Source organism: Nomascus leucogenys, chromosome 12 (genome assembly GCF_006542625.1).
Source record: "Nomascus leucogenys isolate Asia chromosome 12, Asia_NLE_v1, whole genome shotgun sequence".
In the NCBI taxonomy this organism is placed as follows: Eukaryota; Metazoa; Chordata; class Mammalia; order Primates; family Hylobatidae; genus Nomascus; species Nomascus leucogenys.
The window spans coordinates 1,652,559-1,672,052 of NC_044392.1; the positions used below are offsets into that span (position 1 = coordinate 1,652,559).

Genomic DNA, 19,494 nt, shown 5'->3' on the forward strand with positions numbered 1-19,494 from the left:
ATCTTGTTTCACTGCAGCCTACACCTCCTGGGTTCAAGCGATTCTCCCACCTCAGCTTCCCTAGTAGCTGGGATTACAGGCCCAGCTAAGTTTTGTATTTTTAGCAGAGAAGGGGTTTCACCATGTTGGGCAGGCTGGTCTCAAACTCCTGATTTCAAGTGATCTGCCTGCCTTGTCCTCCCAAAGTGCTGGGAGGCCCATATCCTAAAGACACTGTTGGACCACTGGTTTTGGAAAAATTGTTTAAAAGTTTTAAAAGAAATCTTATTGGCCGGGCGCGGTGGCTCACGCCTGTAATCTCAGCCCTTTGGGAGGCCGAGGCGGATGGATCACGAGGTCAGGAGATCGAGACCATCCTGGCTAACACGGTGAAACCCCGTTTCTACTAAAAAGACAAAAAATTAGCCGGGCGTGGTGGCGGGCGCCTGTAGTCTCACCTACTCGGGAGGCTGAGGCAGGAGGATGGCGTGAACCCAGGAGGCGGAGCTTTCGGTGAGCTGAGATCGTGCCACTGCACTCCAGCCTGGGAGACAGAGCGAGACTCTGACTCAAAAAAAATAAATAAATAAAAAATAAATCTTATTTGTAAAGGTTGGGATTTGTGAATTAACTCACGAAAAATCTTGGCAGAGATACAGGTTTCCTCTGGAGCAGCGGCAGCTGGCGGAGCAATGGAGATGCAATCCTATTATGCCAAGCTCTTGGGGGAGCTGAATGAACAGAGGAAGAGGGACTTTTTCTGTGACTGCAGCATCATTGTGGAAGGGCGGATCTTCAAGGCCCACAGGAACATTTTGTTTGCTAACAGCGGCTACTTCCGAGCCCTGCTCATTCACTATATCCAGGACAGCGGGCGGCATAGCACCGCCTCCTTGGACATTGTCACCTCTGATGCCTTCTCCATCATCTTAGATTTCCTCTATTCTGGGAAGTTGGATTTGTGTGGGGAGAATGTGATCGAAGTGATGTCGGCTGCCAGCTACCTGCAGATGAATGACGTGGTGAACTTCTGCAAGACATACATTAGGTCATCCCTCGACATTTGTCGAAAGATGGAGAAGGAGGCTGCTGTGGCTGCAGCAGTGGCGGCGGCAGCGGCGGCGGCTGCAGCGGCGGCGGCAGCGGCGGCTCATCAGGTTGACAGTGGAAGCCCCAGTTCAGGCCGGGAGGGGACCTCCTGTGGTACCAAGAGCTTGGTCTCCTCTCCAGCCGAGGGAGAAAAGAGCGTGGACTGCCTGAGAGAGTCCCCTTGCGGTGACTGCGGAGACTGCCACCCCTTGGAACTGGTGGTGAAAGACAGCCTTGGCGGTGGCTCGGCTGACAGCGACCTCTCTACTCCACCCAAACGGATAGAGCCCAAGGTGGAATTTGATGCTGATGAAGTGGAGGTGGACGTTGGTGAACAGCTGCAGCAGTATGCTGCCCCGCTGAACCTGGCCCACGTGGAGGAGGCCTTGCCAAGCGGCCAGGCGGTTGACTTGGCTTACAGCAACTACCACGTGAAGCAATTCCTGGAGGCGCTCTTGCGCAACGGCGCTGCCCCGAGCAAGGATGATGCGGACCATCACTTTTCTCGGAGTTTGGAGGGAAGACCAGAAGGTGCAGGAGTAGCCATGAGTTCCATGATGGATGTCCAGGCTGACTGGTATGGAGAGGACTCAGGTGAGCTCCCTTAGCATTCATCAGCCCTGCCAGTCATTTAGTACACACTGTCTGTGCCTTGTGTTCTCCCATCATCATGATCATTATCACCATCATCCTTGTCACTACCAACATTATCAGTACCATCATCACCAGTACCACCATCATCACTACCATCATCATCAGTACCATCATCATTACCATCATCACCAGTACCATATCATCATTACCATCATCTCCAGTATCACCGTCATCATCACTACCATCACTAGTACCATCATCACCAGTACCATCATCATCAGTACCATCGTCACCACTACCATCACCAGTACCATCATCATCACTACCATCATCACCACACCAGTATCATCATTACAATCAGTACCATCATCATCATTACCATCATCTCCAGTATCACCATCATCATTACCATCATCAAAGTACCACCATCATCAGTACCATCATCATCACTACCATCACTAGTACCATCATCACCAGTATCATCATTACAATCATCATTACCATCATCACCAGTACCATCATCATCAGTACCATCGTCACCACTACCATCATCACCAGTACCATCGTCACCACTACCATCATCACCAGTACCATCATCATCACTACCATCATCACCAGTATCATCATTACAATCATTACCATCATCACCAGTACCATCATCACCAGTATCACCATCTCATTACGATCATCATCAGTCACCATTATTGCCACCACCACCACCACCACCACCACCACCACCTATATGCATTAATTGAGCACCTGCTGTATGCAGGGCATTGTTTCTTCATATGTTTGTGTTTTACCTCTACAACTGGAATGTAAGCGTGTTGGGGGCAATTTGGAGACATGAGAGGAACCCACTCTCTTCCATTAACCGGCAGTGGGACTTTGGTTAAATCATTGAATCTCTTTGAGTCTGTTTTGTCATCTGTAAAATGGGAATAATCATCCCTGCCCTGCCTCTCTCACAGGTTTGTTGTGGGGACCAAATAAGAGTTTTCAGAACTTTTTCTCACATATCATCTTAGATTTCCTTTATTCTGGGAGGTCGGTTTTGTGTGGGGAGAATGTGATTGAAGTGATGTCCAGAGATATACACTCCAGGGATTTATACTTCTCTATGTCAGCCAAGGTGCTTGTCATAGAGTAGGCACCCAGCCTGGCGTGCTTGATGATGCCATCTACTTGAGACTATTTGATTGATTGATTGATTGAGACAGAGTCTCGCTCTGTCACCCAGGCTGGAGTGCAACGGTGTGATCTCGGCTCACTGCAACCTCTGCCTCTCAGGTTCCAGTGATTCTTCTGCCTCAGCCTCCCAAATAGCTGGGATTACCGTAGGCGCATACCACCACGCCCAGCTAATTTTTGTATTTTCAGTAGAGACAAGGTTTCACCATGTTGGCCAGGCTAGTCTCAAACTCCTGACCTCAAGTGATCCTCCTGCCTCGGCCTCCCAAAGTGCTGGGATTATAGGCGTGAGCCACTGCGCCTGGCTGACTTGAGACTATTTTAGAGCCAGTATTTGACCTCATGCGAGCTAATTTTTTACATCCTTTGGTAGGCTTTTGCGTTTTAAGAGAATCTGATTGTTTCTTTGAACAGTTCTGAGAGTTGAGTTAATATGGTTAACTCCTCTTAACAGGTGAGGCAATTGTGTTGCAAGGGGTCTTATAGGAGACAAAAATAAACTTGGCTGTCAACTTACTGATGAAACGTGGCTTCCAGAACCTCAAGCCAAGGCTGGGTGCAGCGGCATGCGCCTGTAATCCCAGTTACTCGGGAGGCTAAGGCAGGAGAATAGCTTGAACCTAGGAGGCGGAGCTTGCAGTGAGCCGAGATCGTGCCACCACACTCCAGCCTGGGTGACAGAGCAAGACTCCTTCTCAAAAAAAAAAAAAAAAAAAAAAAAAAAGAAAGAAAGAAAAGAAAAGGAAAAAAAAAAAACCAGAACCTCAAGCCAAGAAATTCATGAATTGCAGTCTAGTAGTGAAATATTTAGTAGTGAAAGTCTTTTCCTTTTTTTAGCTGCGAATTCTCTGGTTGAAGTGAAAGTCTTTTAAATAAAGGGAGATCAGCTATTTTTATTCATTACTAAATGGCTGTCTTGAGACTTTTTTTCTTTCTTTTTTTTTTTTGAGACAGAGTCTCACTCTGTTGCCCAGACTAGAGTGCAGTGGCATAATCACAGCTCACTGCAGCCTCGACCTCCCAAGCTCAAGTGATCCTCCCACTTCAGCATCCCAAGTAGCTGTGACTACGGGCATACACCATCACACCCAGCTAATTTTTTGTATGTTTGACTTATAATAGAGACGAGGTCTCCCTATGTTGCTCAGGTTGGTCTCAAACTCCTGGGCTCAAGCGATCCTCCCACCTCAGCCTCTCAAAGTGCTAGGATTACAGGTGTGAGCCCTTGTGCCTGGCCTGTCTTGAAACTTTCTGATTTCTGGGTTTTTTTTTTTTTTTTTTTTTTTGAGGCAGAGTCTCACTCTGTTGCCCAGGCTGGAGTGCAGTGGTGCGATCTCAGCTCACTGCAACCTCTGCCACCTGGGTTCAAGCAAGTCTCCTGCCTCAGCCTCCCGAGGAGCTGGGATTACAGGCACGTGCCACCATGCCCGGCTAGTTTTTGTAGTTTTAGTAGAGATGAGGTTTCACCATGTTGGCCAGGCTGGTCTCGAACTACTGACCTCAGGTGATCCCCCTGCCTCGGCCTCTCAAAGTGCTATGATTATAGGGGTGAGCCACTGTGCCCGGCTTCAAATTTCATTTTTTTAAAAGCAAGAGCACTCAGTATGTCTGATTAAAACAAGACTTGAAAAACTTGAAAATGTCCAGGTGCAGTGGCTCACACCTATAATCCCAGCATTTTGAGAGGTCAAGGTGGGAAGATCGCTTGAGCCCAGGAGTTCGAGACCAGCCCGGGCAAGATGGCAAAACCCCATCTCTACAAAAAAAAAAAATTGAAAAACTAGCCAGGCATCGTTGCATGCACCCATAGCCCCAGTCACTCAGGAGGCTGAGGTGGGAGGATCACCTGACCCTGGGAGGTCGAGGCTGCTGTGAGCTGTGATCGTGCCACTGCACTCCAGCCTCGATGACAGAGTGAGACCTTGTCTCAAAAAAAAAAAAAAGAAAAAAAAAAAACACTTGAAAATGCTGTTTCTGGTTCTCAGAGACACTGGCTTCACCAGCATTGGGAAGATAGTGGCCGCTTCCATGAACACACTGTGGGAACTTGTTGAAATTCTCATTGCTGTGTGTATAATGGCATTTCACAGACTGGTCACCCTTTCACATCCACAAGACTCTCATGATGCCCCATGCGTTTGGCAGAGGAAATATGGAGAAACTGCGACCCAGAAGGGTTTAGTGAGTTTCGTAAGAATGCAGTAGTAAGTGGCCCAGCTAAAACCAGAAACCTGGAGTGGCTTCTTTCATTCATTAAACAGTGAAAGCAACACCAGTAGGTAGAGGATTTCAGTTCAATGATTTTTTTCTTTGAACCCCTCTGCATGTAAGCACAAGAAGTATCATGAAATAGGCATTTGACTCTGTGCCACTTATAATATATTCAGGTCCTGTCCTTATTGGTCTGGAAAGTCAGGGTTCTTGCTATAAGGTGCTGTGGTGTGGCAAGGCAGCTGCCCTGGCCCCTGGCCATGCCTGTTGTCTACCATGTTTTTATTTCATTCATATGGCTCCAGGGTATAGTTTTTCCAAGTGCTAAGGCACACAGTAGGATTGATTTGTTTGGTTATTCATTTATTTGTTCAAATATTTGAGTACCTTTTGTGTGAAGACATAAAGATAAGTCGGACATGGATGCAGCCCTCAAAAAACTGATGGTATCATATAGGAGATAAGACACAAATGTGGGCCAGGCTCAGTCGCTCACGCCTATAATCACAGCACTTTGGGAGACCGAGGCAGATGGATCACTTGGGGTCAGGAGTTTGAGACTAGCCTGGCCAACATGGTGAAACCCCATCTCTACTAAAAATACAAAAACAAATTAGCCAGGCGTGGTGGCGAGTGCCTGTGATCCCAGCTGCTCAGGAGGCTGAGGCAGGAGAATTGCTTGAACCGGGGAGGCGGAGGTTGCAGTGAGCCAAGATCGCACCACTGCACTCCAGCCTGGGCAACAAAGCGAGACTGTCTCAAAAAAAAAAAAAAAAAAAAACAAATGTAAATGACGTCACATGCTAGAAAGGTACTAGGGTTGAAAGACACTCAGAGGTATGAGTTCATAATAGTGCAGAAGGAGAACTGGCTTCCTACTGGGAGATCAGGGAGGCATCCTGAAAGTGCCATCTGAAGGTAAGAAGAGGGGACAGGGAAAAATTGATTGGAGTCAGATCATGGAAAACCTTAAATGCAAAGAGGGGAGGTTTTATCTGTAGGCACAAGGGATTTTTTTTTTTTTTTTTTTTTTTTTAAGACAGAGTCTCACTCTGTTGCCCAGGCTGGAGTGCAGTGGTGCCATCTCGGCTCACTGCAACCTCCGCCTCCCAGGTTCAAGTGATTTTCCTGCCTCAGCCTCCCAAGTAGCTGGGATTACCGGCATGCATCACCATGCCCAGCTAATTTTTGTATTTTTCGTAGTGACAGGGTTTCATTATGTTGGTCAGGCTGGTCTCAAACTCCTGACCTTAAGTGATCCACCCGCTTCAGCCTCCTAAAGTGCTGGGATTACAGGTGTGAGCTACTGTGCCTGGCCAGGTTTGTTTTGTTTTGTTTTGAGACAGGGTCTCACGCTGTCACCCAGGCTGGAGTGCAGTGGCACGATCACAGCTCACTGCAGCCTCGACCTCCCAGGCTCAAGTGGTCCTCCTGCCTCAGCCTCTCAAAGTGTTGGGATTATAGGCATGAGCCACCACACCTGGTCATAGGGGAGTTTTTGGTAGTTTCTTTTATTTTTTTAATTTTTATTCCCACCTGATGCTCTGCACAAGCCTCAATCCCTGTAAAATCCGAACTGAACTCCCCTTTCCTCGTGTACCTGCTTTTCCTTCTGTTAATTTCATTCCTCCTCAGTGTGTCTCCTCTCCTCCTCCACAGCTACTGCCTTAGCTCCTGTCATCTCTCATCCAGACTCATGGTCCCCTCCCACCTGGACTTCCTGCCTTTAATATTGACTCTTTTAAGTCTTTTCCCTGAATTGTGCCCAGAGGGATCTTTTAAATCTGGCCATGAAAGTTTGACCACGTACCTTCCTTGCTTAAAATCCTAGCTGGCCGGGAGCTGTGGCTCAGGCCTGTGTAGTCCCAGCTACTCAGGAGGCTGAGGCAGGAGAATCGCTTGAACCCGGGAGTTGGAGGTTGCAGTGAGCTGAGGTCGCGCCACTGCACTCCAGCCTGGGGAACAGAGCGAGAATCCGTCTCAAAAAAAGAAAAAAAATCCAAGCTGCTTACAGATAAAGTCCAAGTTTCTCAGCATGTTAGCTCCATGAGGGGCAGGGACTTTGGTCTATTCTGTTCACTGTTGTATCCCCAGGACCCTAGAACAGAGCCTGACACATAATGAGTGCTCAGTATAAATTTGCTGAATGAATGAATGAATGAATGTGACCATCACAATCTAGTTCTTGTCCCTTCCTTGCCCTCATTCTTAACCCCCACTTCATACTTCATATTCTCATTTACCTCTACGCCTAAGCACGTGTTCTTCCTCTGCCCAAGATACGTTTCTCTGTCTTGAACTCCCGGTGAACTCCTGTTCATCTTTTAAAACCTTGCTCAAAGTTAACCTCTTCTGTGAAATCTTCTCTGAACTCCTAGGGAAAATCACTTTTTATTTCTATTTCTTCATCACTTTGAACTTTGCATGTGTGCATCATGTTGTATGAATATGTTTACATATCTTTCCTGCTAGACTTCACTTCTTGAGGGAGGAAACAGGTGTCTTACAATGGCCTGTCATGTAATAGGATTCAGGTGAACTGTTGTATGGGGGAGTGAGATCAGGAAAGGGGAAGAAAGTGTTGAGACAATCCATACTTTTCTGATGGAGAAACAGTTAACAGTTATTTTTCCCAAAGACTTATGCTGGGCCTATTTTATTTTCTGTTTTTGTAGATAATCAGGAAGAAGTGTGTGGTACAAAGCCAAGGTGATGGAGATAAATAACAAGGAAGTTCCACAGTGCCAGAGGAGTGAGCAGGGTGATGAGCTATGAGCTGCTACTTTGATCCTAGGAAACAGGTCGTCATTCCTGGCCGGATGCTGTGGCTCACACCTGTAATCCTGGCACTTTGGGACCCTGAGGCATGGGGGATCCCTTAAGCCCTAGGAGTTCAAGACCAGCCTGGACAACATAGTGAGACTCTGTCTCTACAAAAAAAAAAAATTGTTAAATTAGCTGCCCATGGCCGGGCATGGTGGCTCACACCTGTGATCCCAGCACTTTGGGAGGCCAAGATGGGTGGATCAGCTGGGGTCAGGAGTTTGAGATGAGCCTGACCAACATGGTGAAACCTCAGTCTCTACTAAAAATACAAAATTAGCCAGGCATGGTGGTACACACCTGTAATTCCAGCTACTTGGGAGGCTGAGACAGGAGATTCACTTGAACCTGGGAGGTGGAGGTTGCAGTGAGCTGAGATTGTGCCATTGCACTCCAGCCTGCACAACAAGAGCAAAACTCCATCTAAAAAAAAAAAAAAAAAAACTAGCTGCACGTGGTGGCACACGCCTGTAGTCCCAGCTACTTTGGGAGCTGAGGTGGGAGGATCACCTGAGCCTGGGAGGTAGAGGCTGCAGTGAGCCATGATCATGCCACTGCACTCCTGCCTGGGTGACAGAGACCCTGTGTCAAAAACAAAAAACAGGCCAGGCACGGTGGCTCACGCCTATAATCCCAGCACTTTGGGAGGCTGAAGCAGGCGGATCACTTCAGGTCAGGAGTTCAAGACCATCCTGGCCAACATGGTGAAATCCTGTCTCTACTAAAAATACAAAAATTAGCCAGGCGTGGTGGTGCGCACCTGTAATCCCAGCTGCTGTGGAGGCTGAGGCAGGAGAATCACTTGAACCCAGGAGGCAAAGGTTGCAGTGAGCCAAGATCGTGCCACTATACTCCAGCCTGGGGGACAGAGTGAGACTCCACCTCAGAAAAAAAAAAAAAAATTCCTATTTTACTTGTATCTCAGTACCAGTGTGAGCAGTGAGAGATTTAATAATCCCACATATGTGAGCAGTGAGGAGCTTTTGAGCTGCTGCTTTTATCCTGGGAAACAGATTTCGGAGTCACTATAGATTATGCAAAATGTTACGCATTATTAGGATGGGAACTTGATACCAAAGAGAGTTTCCACCCTTACGTAAAGGATGTTGGACTCTCACATTCAATTTAGTGTGCCATAATTTTCATAGCACCTCAGGAAAGACAGAGCCAGTTAGGTATCCCAAGCCAGCCCCAGGGAAAAGAGTTACTCCAGTGTTGACAGACACCACAAGAGCCTGGACTGCTTACCTGGTAAAAAAAATTCTGAAGAGATTACGATGATGACAAACATGGCTGACATTTGCAAGTGCTTACTATGTGCCACGTGCTATGCTTTATGTGTTACTTTATTTCATTCTTACCACAATCCTGTGAGGTGGGAACTGTTATCATACCTGTTTTACAGATGAGGAAAGTAAGGCACAGAGAAGCTAAGTGAGATGTCCAGGGCCACACGGTTGGTCAGTGCTAGAGCCAGGATTTGAACCAGGTTTCTGTACCTGGAATGCTTGAGTCACTAGTGCCTTCATAGGTGATATGATATCATATAATATGACCAAAGTCTATAAATCTTGAGGGGCATGGATAGAGAGAACAAATCCTGGGCCGGGCGCGGTGGCTCACGCCTGTAATCCCAGCACTTTGGGAGGCTGAGGCAGGCGGATCACCTGAGGTTAGGAGTTGAGACCAGCCTGGCCAACATGGTGAAACCCCGCCTCTACTAAAATACAAAAATTAACTGGGCATGGTGGCGGGTGCCTGTAATCCCAGCTGCTCCGGAGGCTGAAGCAAGAGAATCACTTGAACCCAGGAGGTGGAGGTTGCAGTGAGCCAAGATCGTGTCACTGCATTCCAGCCTGGGCAAGAGTGAGACTCCATCTCAAAAAATAAAAATAAAGAAGAAATCTCGGAATATAGTTGACCCTCTGTGTCCATCGCTTCTGCATCCGTGGATTCAACCAACCACGTATGGAAAATACAGTATTCGCAGGATCCTCAGGGCTGACTTTGGGACTTGAGCATCCTTGGATTTTGGTATCCAAGGAGTATCCTGGAACCAGTTCCCAGTGGGTACCAAGGAATAACTATAGCAGTCAATGTAACTCACAGAACTTGAGCCGAACAGTTTCCATACATGTGAGCGATAATTACATGGTCACCTTAATGGTTATATGAGCAAGGTGAGGGAATAAATTGGAAAAATATTTAAGTGAATTCCTGGATATTTGATGATTTCAGATATATAGAGTTAATATAAATTCCAAACAATTTAGGGTCTGCATCAAAGCAAGCCTCTTCTATGTATACTTGGAAAATATTCTTAGGAACTACTGTCCAAGAAAGCACGAATTCTGGCCTAGAAATCTGATCCATCATGACAGCGTTTTCCAAGTTCTGAAGGTAGTGAGATCAATTCAGAGGGTTGTATTAGTCAGCTCAGGCTACCACAATAGAGTGCCCCAGACTGGGAAGCTTAAACAACAGAAATGTATCCTCATAGTTCTAGAGGCTCAAAGTCCAAGATCAAGGTGTCAGCAGAGTTGGGTTCTGGTGAGGCCTCTTCCTGATTTGCAGATGGCAGCCTTCCACTGTGTCCTCACATAGTCTTTCCTCTGTGTGTGTGCTAGGGGTAGGGGTGAGAGGAATGGTGGGGGGTATGCAGGGAGAAGGAGAGAGAGATCAGTCGATCTCTGGTGTCTCTTCCTCGTCTTACAAGGAAACCAGTCCTATCATTAGGGCCCCACCTTATAAACTCATTTAACCTTAATTACCTTCTTAAGGGCTTTATCTCCAAACAGAGACTTCGAGGTATAAATTTTAGGGGGACACAATTCAGTCCATAACAGAGTCTCACCCAGCAGTCTTAAAATGAAACCAAACAGAATAAACACTACGAGGGTGAGTATTGTTTTGGGAAACTTTGAGTTATCCACATAAGGCACGTGTGTTCTGAGGTTGTAGTGCAAGCTGAGTTTCTAACTGTGAGTCACACAGAAGTGTGGAAGCTGGTGCCTTATAGCATTCCCGACATTATAAGGAGTCCACTTTACTTTACTCTGGGGCTGACGGGGAGCCAGACTGAGTTGGAATTGCAGACGATGTCTTGCTGTTGGCTGGTGGCGGAGTTGGTGTCCTCCTCCTCTATCTGGGCTGGTGGAATTCCCCAGCTCTGTATCCCATCCACCGGCGGGTAGCCAGGGTTGGTCACTGCATACAGCACAGCTAAATGAAAGCATTTGGTTCCCCAGGTGATGTGCTGGTGGTCCCCATCAAGCTCCACAAGTGTCCTTTCTGCCCTTACACTGCCAAACAGAAGGGCATCCTCAAGCGGCACATCCGTTCACACACGGGCGAGCGTCCCTACCCCTGTGAGACCTGCGGCAAGAGGTTCACTCGACAGGAGCACCTGCGGAGCCACGCGCTGAGTGTAAGTGCACGGGCTGGCCCTGCCCTCGTGGCAAGAGCGATTCACGATACCATCTAATGGGAGGGTAAAGCCAGCCTGTCTTTCATTCCTCTGTCTACTGGGGTATTTTCAGATAATTTCCACATATGTTTTTCCTACTACATTAAAGCTCAGGTGGTGGCACTTACAGAAAGTTAAAACTTTACATGTTAGAGTTGTAACTTCAAGTTAGACTAGTTTTCTAAGGGGAAGAGCCAAGAAAGTTTAGATCCTGATAAGAGGTGATTATTGTAATGTAAAGAACAACAGGGCTCAGACAGGATTGTGGATCTCTTCCTACCGGTGTGATACCAGAGGTAAGCTGCATCCACAGTTTCCCACCCAGCCCCAGCACCTGGGGGTAAGGGAAGGGTATACTGCCATGTATAGAGCTACCTGTGGGCAGCAGACAAACAGGGCTCCAGCCCAAGGAGACCCTCCCCTCTAACAAGCTGCCCCCTAGGATTGTCTCCATGTGAGCTGGTGATTCCAACCCGCTGAAAACCATTCAGGCCACTTAGAAAGATGGTACATTTATTTATTTATTTAAACTTTTAGGTTCAGGGGTACATGAGAAGGTTACATGGGTAAACTCATGTCACAGGCATTTGTTGTACAGATTATTTCATCACCCAGGAATTAGTTCTCTTGTCTCCTCTCCCACCTGCCACCCTCCAGTAGACCCCAGTGTCTGCTGTTTCCTTCTTTGTATTCATAAGTTCTCATCATTTAGCTCCCACTTATAAGTGAGAACATGTTGTATTTGGTTTTCTGTTCCTATGTTAGTTTGCTGACGATAATAGCCTCCAGCTCTATCCATGTTCCCAGAAAACACATGATCTCATTCTTTTTAATGGCTGCAGATGTTGCATTTTATGATCATCTTTTTTGTTTTGTTTTGTTTGAGACAGAGTCTTACTCTGTCACGCAGGCTGCAGAGATCACAGCTCACTGCAGCCTTGACCTCCCAAGGCACAGGTGATTCTCTCACCTTAGCCCCCATGCGGGTAGCTGGAACTACAGGCACACACCACCATGCCCAGCTAATGTTTGTGTTTTTATTTTTATTTTTTTTATAGAGACAGGGTTTTTCCAGGTTGCCCAGGCTGGTCTTGAACTCCTGGGCTCAAGCGATCTGCCTGCCTCAGCCTCCCAAAGTGCTGAGATTATCGGCATGAGCCACCATGTGCAGTTATGATCATCTTTGAGCAAGACAATCAGTGTTTGGGAAATCTAACATACAAATAGTTTGACCTTCAATGGATGCTCTTAAGAATATGAAAACCGGCCGGGTGCAGTGGCTCACACCTGTAATCCCAGCACTTTGGGAGGCTGAGGTGGGCAGATCACAAGATCAAGAGATGAAGACCATCTTGGCCAACATGGTGAAACCCTGTCTCTACTAAAAATACAAACATTAGCCGGGCGTGGTGGTGTGCGCCTGTAGTCCCAGCTACTCAGGAGGCTGAGGCAGGAGAACTGCTTGAACCCGGGAGGTGGAGGTTGCAGTGAGCCAAGATCACACCACTGCACTTCAGCCTGGTGACAGAGTGAGACTCCGTGTCAAAAAAAAAAGAAGAATACGAAAACCCTCAGAATGGGAGAAAATGTTTGCAAGGCATATATCTGATAAGAGTCTAGTGTCCAGAATAAAGAACTTTTATAATGCAATAGTAAAAGGATGAATAACTCACTTAAACCTGGGCAAAGGATTTGAATAGATATCTCTCGGGAAAAGATAGACAAATGGCCAAGAAGCACGTGAAAAGATGCTCAACTTCATTACTCATAGGGTGAATGCAAATCAAAGCCACCATGAGATGCCACTTCCCACCCTCTAGGACTGCGCTAATTGTGGGCGGCTCTCCTGCATCAGCCTCTCCCCGTCTCTGCCTCTTGTGTGTATTTTGTATCCAGAGCTCTCTAAAAGAGAGGCTGTGACTAGTTCACAGAGCCCCTATTGGCTGGAGTCCTGAAAAGTGTACACATTAAAAAGATAGTTCCTAGGCCCAGTGAGGTGGCTTACACCTGTAATCCCAGCACTTTGGGATGCTGGGGTGGATGGATCGTCGGATCATCTGAGGTCAGGAGTTTGAGGTCAGCCTGGCCAACGTGGTGAAACCCCTTATCTACTAAAAATACAAAAAAAAAAAAAAATTAGCCAGGCTTGGTGGCGCGCACCTGTAGTCCCAGTTCCTCAGGAGACTGAGGCAGGAGAATTGCTTGAACCTGGGAGGCGGAGGTTGCAGTGAGCCGAGGTCGGGCCACTGCACTCCAGCCTGGGCGACAGAGCAAGACGCCGTCTCAAAAAAAAAAAAACAACAAAAACAACAACAACAAAAACCATAGTTCCCAAACAGCTGCTGGCACATCTGGGGAATATAGCTGTCTACCCTAGCAAATCTGCCTTCCTAATAATTAAACAATCCAGGGGATGGGGGGATGGGGGAGGGACAGCATTAGGAGAAATACCTAATGTAAATGACAAGTTAGTGGGTACAGCAAACCAACATGGCACATGTATACATACATAACAAACCTGCATGTTGTGCACATGTACCCTAGAACTTAAAGTATAATAAAAATAAAAAAATAAAAAACAAAATGTCAATTACCAGAAGTGTCCAATGAGAGGGAAAAAAAAAAACCATGTCAAAAATCCTAATGAGAGTCAGATGCAGTGGCACACACCTATATTCCCAGCTGCTTGGGAGACTGAGGCAGGGGGATCACTCGAGTCCAGGAGTTCAAGTCCAGCATGGGCAACATAGCAAGATAGCAAGACCCCAACTCTAAAAAAAAAATCCTGGCCAACTATGGTGGCTCACGCTTGAAATCTCAACACCTTACGAGGCTAAGGTGGAAGGATCACTTTAGGCCAGGAGTTCAAGACCAGTCTGGGCAACGTAGTGAGACTCCACCTTTACAAGAAATAAAAAATTAGCCAGGCATGGTGATGCATGGGTGCCTGTGGTCCCAGCTACTTGGGAGGCTGGAGGGGGAGGATCGCTTGAGCCCAGGAGTTCAGGGCTTTAGTGAGCTATGATCATGTCACTGCACTCCAGCCTGGGTGACAGAGCAAGACCCTGTCTCTGGAAAAAAAAAAAATCCCAATCAGTTCACTTTCACTTGAGTGCTCTTTGTATGCCAAGCACTAGGGATATAGTAAGGAATGGGACAGACTCTGTCCCTGCCCTCTTAGAGCTTACACTCTAGTGAATTTTATCAACAATCTGTGAGAAGTACAACAAAGGAAGAAGTATGGGTGAGAATAGCTAGGTGGGGGCCCTAACTGGCCTAGAGCATCAGGAAAGACCTCCTTCCAAGGTGTTCATAAGGGGTGAAGAGTTGATGATGGGCAGAAGGGAATGTCCCACATGTGTCCAGTGGCTCTGGGGTAGAAAGAACCTTGGTAAGATGAAGACTCGTATGGTTTGGATCTCTGTCCCCACTCAAATCTCATGTTGAAATGTAATCCCTAATGCTGGAAGTGGGCCCTGGTGGGAGGTGGTTGGATCATGGGGGCAGTTTCTCATGGTTTAACGCCATCCCCCCTTGGTGCTGTCATTGCGATAGTGAGTTTTCATGAGATCTGGTTGTTTGAAAATATGTGGTGCCTCCCCCTTCTTTCTCTCCCCCTGCTCTGGCCATGTGAAGTGCCGGCTCCCCCTTTGTCTTCTGCCACGATTGTAAGTTTCCTGAGGCCTCCCCAGAAGCTGAGCAGATGCCAGCATCATGCTTCCTGTACAGCCTGTGGAACTGTGAGCCAGTTAAACCTCTTTTCTTTACAAATTACCCAGTCTCAGGTATTTCTTTATAGCAGTGCAAATACAGACTAATACAAAGACTGTGGCAGAGAATGCAGGTGGAGTGCTGAAAAAGGAATCGGGAGGGTCAGGCAGGGGCCAGATCACATGGGGCCTTGTGGAAAATGCTCATCTCCTTTTCTGTGACATCTGCTGTGTCTGCTTGTGATTACAGGTCCACAGATCCAACCGTCCAATCATCTGCAAGGGCTGCAGGAGAACATTCACGAGTCACCTGTCCCAGGGGCTGCGGCGCTTCGGGCTGTGTGACAGCTGCACCTGCGTTACAGACACACCCGATGATGACGATGATTTGATGCCCATCAACCTTAGCTTGGTGGAGGCTTCATCCGAAAGCCAAGAAAAGAGTGACACGGACAATGACTGGCCAATCTATGTGGAGTCGGGTGAGGAAAATGACCCCGCTAGAGATGATTCTGATGACAAACCACAAATTCAGCCCAACTTGTCAGACCGAGAGACACTTACGTAGCAATAAATTGGTGGGGAAGAGGTTTTAGAACTTGTTAGTGCTCATTCTGGTTGTTGAAAGATACCATTTGTCCAATTTTGTGGAACCTTGAGAGAAACATTTTTTCACTGTTATTATATGTGCATTTTTATTAGACTATCTGATAGAGGTTGGATTTTGTGACTCAAAGGACAGATAACCTTTTTGTGTGGTGCCCTTGGTTTCTGAGGGCTTTGCTGGCCACTCCTTAATTCTGAGTGAATCAAGGCAGGCCCTGAGGTCTCCTGTTTTTCTTGCTGTGTGTCCAAACTCTGGTTAGGAGAAAGATAAGAAAATCTCCACGCTTGTTTTTATATTGATTCGGTCCTCTGCATTCCTTTGTTATCATCCTCTTTCTCTAAAAACCATTAAGTTTTGGGATCAAGTTTACTTTTGCCAAGCCTTTCCTAATGAATTCCACATTAAATTTTCTGGCAAAGTATTAAAGAGAAACCTTCATTGATATAAAGCAGGCAGGGCGGTCTGGCTACATGATCATAAAAGGTACTCCCTAAATCTAGAACGGCAATTTTAAAGGCTTGGAATACTTATGAGCAGACGAACATGGGAATGATGTAAAAGGCTCATTATGGCATCCTGACTTGCCCAGCTGAGTTAAATTTTAAATTAGCCCTGAGAAGGGAGGCTATGACCCCAGGTCTGGATGGTTTCCCTGTCTGGTTTGGCATTTGACGATTCTACACATACAACCTGTTCTGTCATCATAAAACAACTCATTTGGGCAAAACTCAAAATGCTCCCCTACTTTTTCCAGCAATTTCCAAAAGTTGGAGCTGTGTAACTTGGAAATGTAGCTGCCTCGGTCATTCTTTTGCTTAGTTTATGCTGATGCAGGGCAGGCAAGCCCGAAAATTGGGGCTTAGCCCAGAGGAGTTCTTGGCTTTGCCCAGGAGAGAATTCAAGGGCAAGCCAGCGATGTTAGACAGCAGCTTGTATTGAAGCAGCAGTGCGCAAAAGCAGCTAAAGGGCCGCTCCTCGTGGAGCAGGGCTACACCATAGGCAGTGTGCCCAGAGTAGCAGCTCAGAGGCAGGTCGGCACTTATATTTATACGATGTTTAGTTACATGCAAATTAAGGGGCAGATTATGCAGCAATATTTAGGAAAATGGTGGTAACTTCCAAGCCGCTGGGTGGTTGCCATGATAAGGGGCAGTGAGTTCCAGGTGTTGCCATGGCAATGGTAATTGACATGGCACAGTGATAAGCGTTTCTTATGGAAAGCTGCTTCCTGCACCACCCTCCCACCACCGCCCTGTTTTAGCTAGTCCTCAATTTGGTCCGTGTCTGAGGCCTTTGGAGTTGAGTCCTGCCTTCTACCTCCTTGCCTAGAACTTTAATTGGAGGGAAAGTATAAGCCCATAATGCCAAGTTACATTTCTAAAATGTTCATCTTTTAAAAGATCCTCCTGAGGGAAAGGGAAGGTTAGTAGAACAGGTTTTTAAAAGCAGTCTACCTTTCCCCCACTTTCCAGCCACACAATTATTGTAACAAAAGAGGCTGAACTCTTTAAAGGGCTAAAGGGCAGGCAGTATTAGGAATTCGGAATGTAATTGAAGGCACTTTCCATAATTTTGTCTTATGTTAAAATATCCAAAATGGATTTTAAAAGAAATCTTCTTGTCTTCCTTTAAGTATAGTTGTCTTTCAAAAGGTGGTAAAGTCACTTTTATTTCTACCTCTTGAACAACAAAAAAGTCAAAAACATTATAAATTGGCTTGTAAATGATAGCCAAAGCATTAGAAAGGTGTTTAAATCATGCTTCTCAATAGTAGTTAAAACTGGAACAGTGCAACTCAAACTCCGGCCCACAGAGAGGCCCTATTCTGTAAACTGTTTTCTACCAGTCTGCCACAAGGAAAGTCAGAAATTACGAATACGCATACAGAAATGTTGGTAACACTTTGATATTGCTGTGACTCATGGCTTTGTCTTCTTGAGTTCAGTTCTGGTCAGCTAGAGGGCCACATGGTGCAGAGGTTGGATACCAGCCTGTACAGCAGGACCACGTATTGGTCTGCAGTAGATTGGAAAATTTAAAACTTCTTTTATCACAGGTGGTTCGATAAATATCATTCTTGGCTGGGTGCGGTGGCTCATGCCTGATAATCCCAGCACTTTGGGAGGCCAAGGCAGGTGGAACACTTGAGGTCAGGAGTTCGATACCAGCCTGACCAACATGGCGAAACCCCGTCTCTGCTAAAAATACAAAAATTAGTCAGGAGTGGTGGCGGGTGCCTGTAATCCCAGCTACTCAGGAGGCTGTGGCGAGAGGAACACTTGAGTCTGGAAGAGGTTGCAGTGAGCTGGGATCATGCCACTCCACTCCAGCCTGGGCAACAGTGTGAGACCTTGTCTCAAAAAAATAATAATAAAAATAATAAATAAATAAAAGAAAAATATTCTAGATCAAGAGTTACTCATTGAAAATTATCAGGGACCAGAGATACTTGTCTTACCTGAAATAAAAATACTAGCTGTGGCCAGGCGCAGTGGCTCACGCCTGTAATCCCAACACTTTGGGAGGCCAAGGCGGGTGGATCACCTGAGGTCGGGAGTTCGAGACCAGCCTGGCCAACATGGAGAAACCCCATCTCTACTAAAAATACAAAATTAGCCGGGCATGGTGGCGCATGCCTGAAATTCCAGCTACTCGGGAGGCTGAGGCAGGAGAATCGCTTGAACCCAGGAGGCGGAGGTTGCAGTGAGCCGACATCACACCACTGCACTCCAGCCTGGGCAACAAGAGCGAGACTGTCTCCAAAAATGTATATATATATTAGCTGTTATTTTAAAAGAGGGATCTCAGCAAAAAGGAAACTTAAATGGATGTGCAGAAGATTTAGTTGGCCAGGAACAGTGTTTGATATTTTTGCTTTCTCTGTTTAAATGATCTCTGATGTTTTAATGACTTTTCTACCTCATAGTTCAGCCTCTCTGCCTGCTTTCTCCAGTGGAGCTATGATCCTCTTCAGTGATTCCGTGACCTATTCATATCCCTGGGTAAAACATTTTACATGAGAGATTTCACCGTAGGACAGTGATTGTCAGTTGGGGGTGATTTCGTGCCTTGCAGGTGGCTACTGGCATCTAGTGGGTAGAGGCCAGGGAAGCTGCCAAACATCCTGAAATGCACAGGACAGTCCCCACAACAATGAATTCTCCAGTTCAAGATGTCGGTAATACCAAGGGTGAGAAACTCCGCTGTAAGATAAAGTAGGATTTTTTTAAAGGATCTTTAATGAGTGGACTTAATTTTGTGTTCTATTTTAAGCTACCTTTTACCTGCATAATATTTATTTATCTTTTATTTTATTTTATGTATTTATTATTTATGTATGTATTTATTTATTTATTTATTTATTTATTTTGAGATGGAGTTTCGTCCTTGTCACCCAGGCTGGAATGCAATGGCGTGATCTCAGCTCACTGCAACCTCCACCTCTCAGGTTCAAGAGATTCTTCTGTCTCAGCCTCTTGAGTAGTTGGGATTACAGGCATGCACCACCATGCCTGGCTAATTTTTGTATTTTTAGTAGAAATGGGGTTTCACCATGTTGGCCAGGCTGGTCTCGAACTCCTGACCTCAAGTGATCTGCCTGCCTCAGCCTCCCAAAGTGCTGGGATTACAGGCGTGAGCCACCATGCCTGGCTGACCTTCATAATATTTAATAGGCCCTTATACTCTCGCAAAGTTTAGAAAATAGTGGATTAATAAAATGAAGCGCTGAGGCCAGATGGTTCACGGCTTTCCCGAGATCTGATTTAGGTTTATAATATGGAAACTTAGAAAATTCTGACTCATTCATACACCCAGAATCATTA

The 19,494-nt window shown here is 46.3% G+C and overlaps 1 protein-coding gene across 1 annotated transcript; it reads left to right on the forward strand.

Moving 5' to 3' along the window:
* Positions 1 to 671: 671 nt before the first annotated feature.
* On the forward strand, positions 672 to 18,046 carry ZBTB8B (zinc finger and BTB domain containing 8B). Its single transcript, XM_004093124.3, has 3 exons — positions 672 to 1,662; positions 11,136 to 11,314; positions 15,314 to 18,046. The coding sequence occupies exons 1-3, from the start codon at positions 672 to 674 to the stop codon at positions 15,629 to 15,631; spliced, it is 1,488 nt and encodes a 495-aa protein (XP_004093172.2). The 3' UTR covers positions 15,632 to 18,046.
* Positions 18,047 to 19,494: the final 1,448 nt, after the last annotated feature.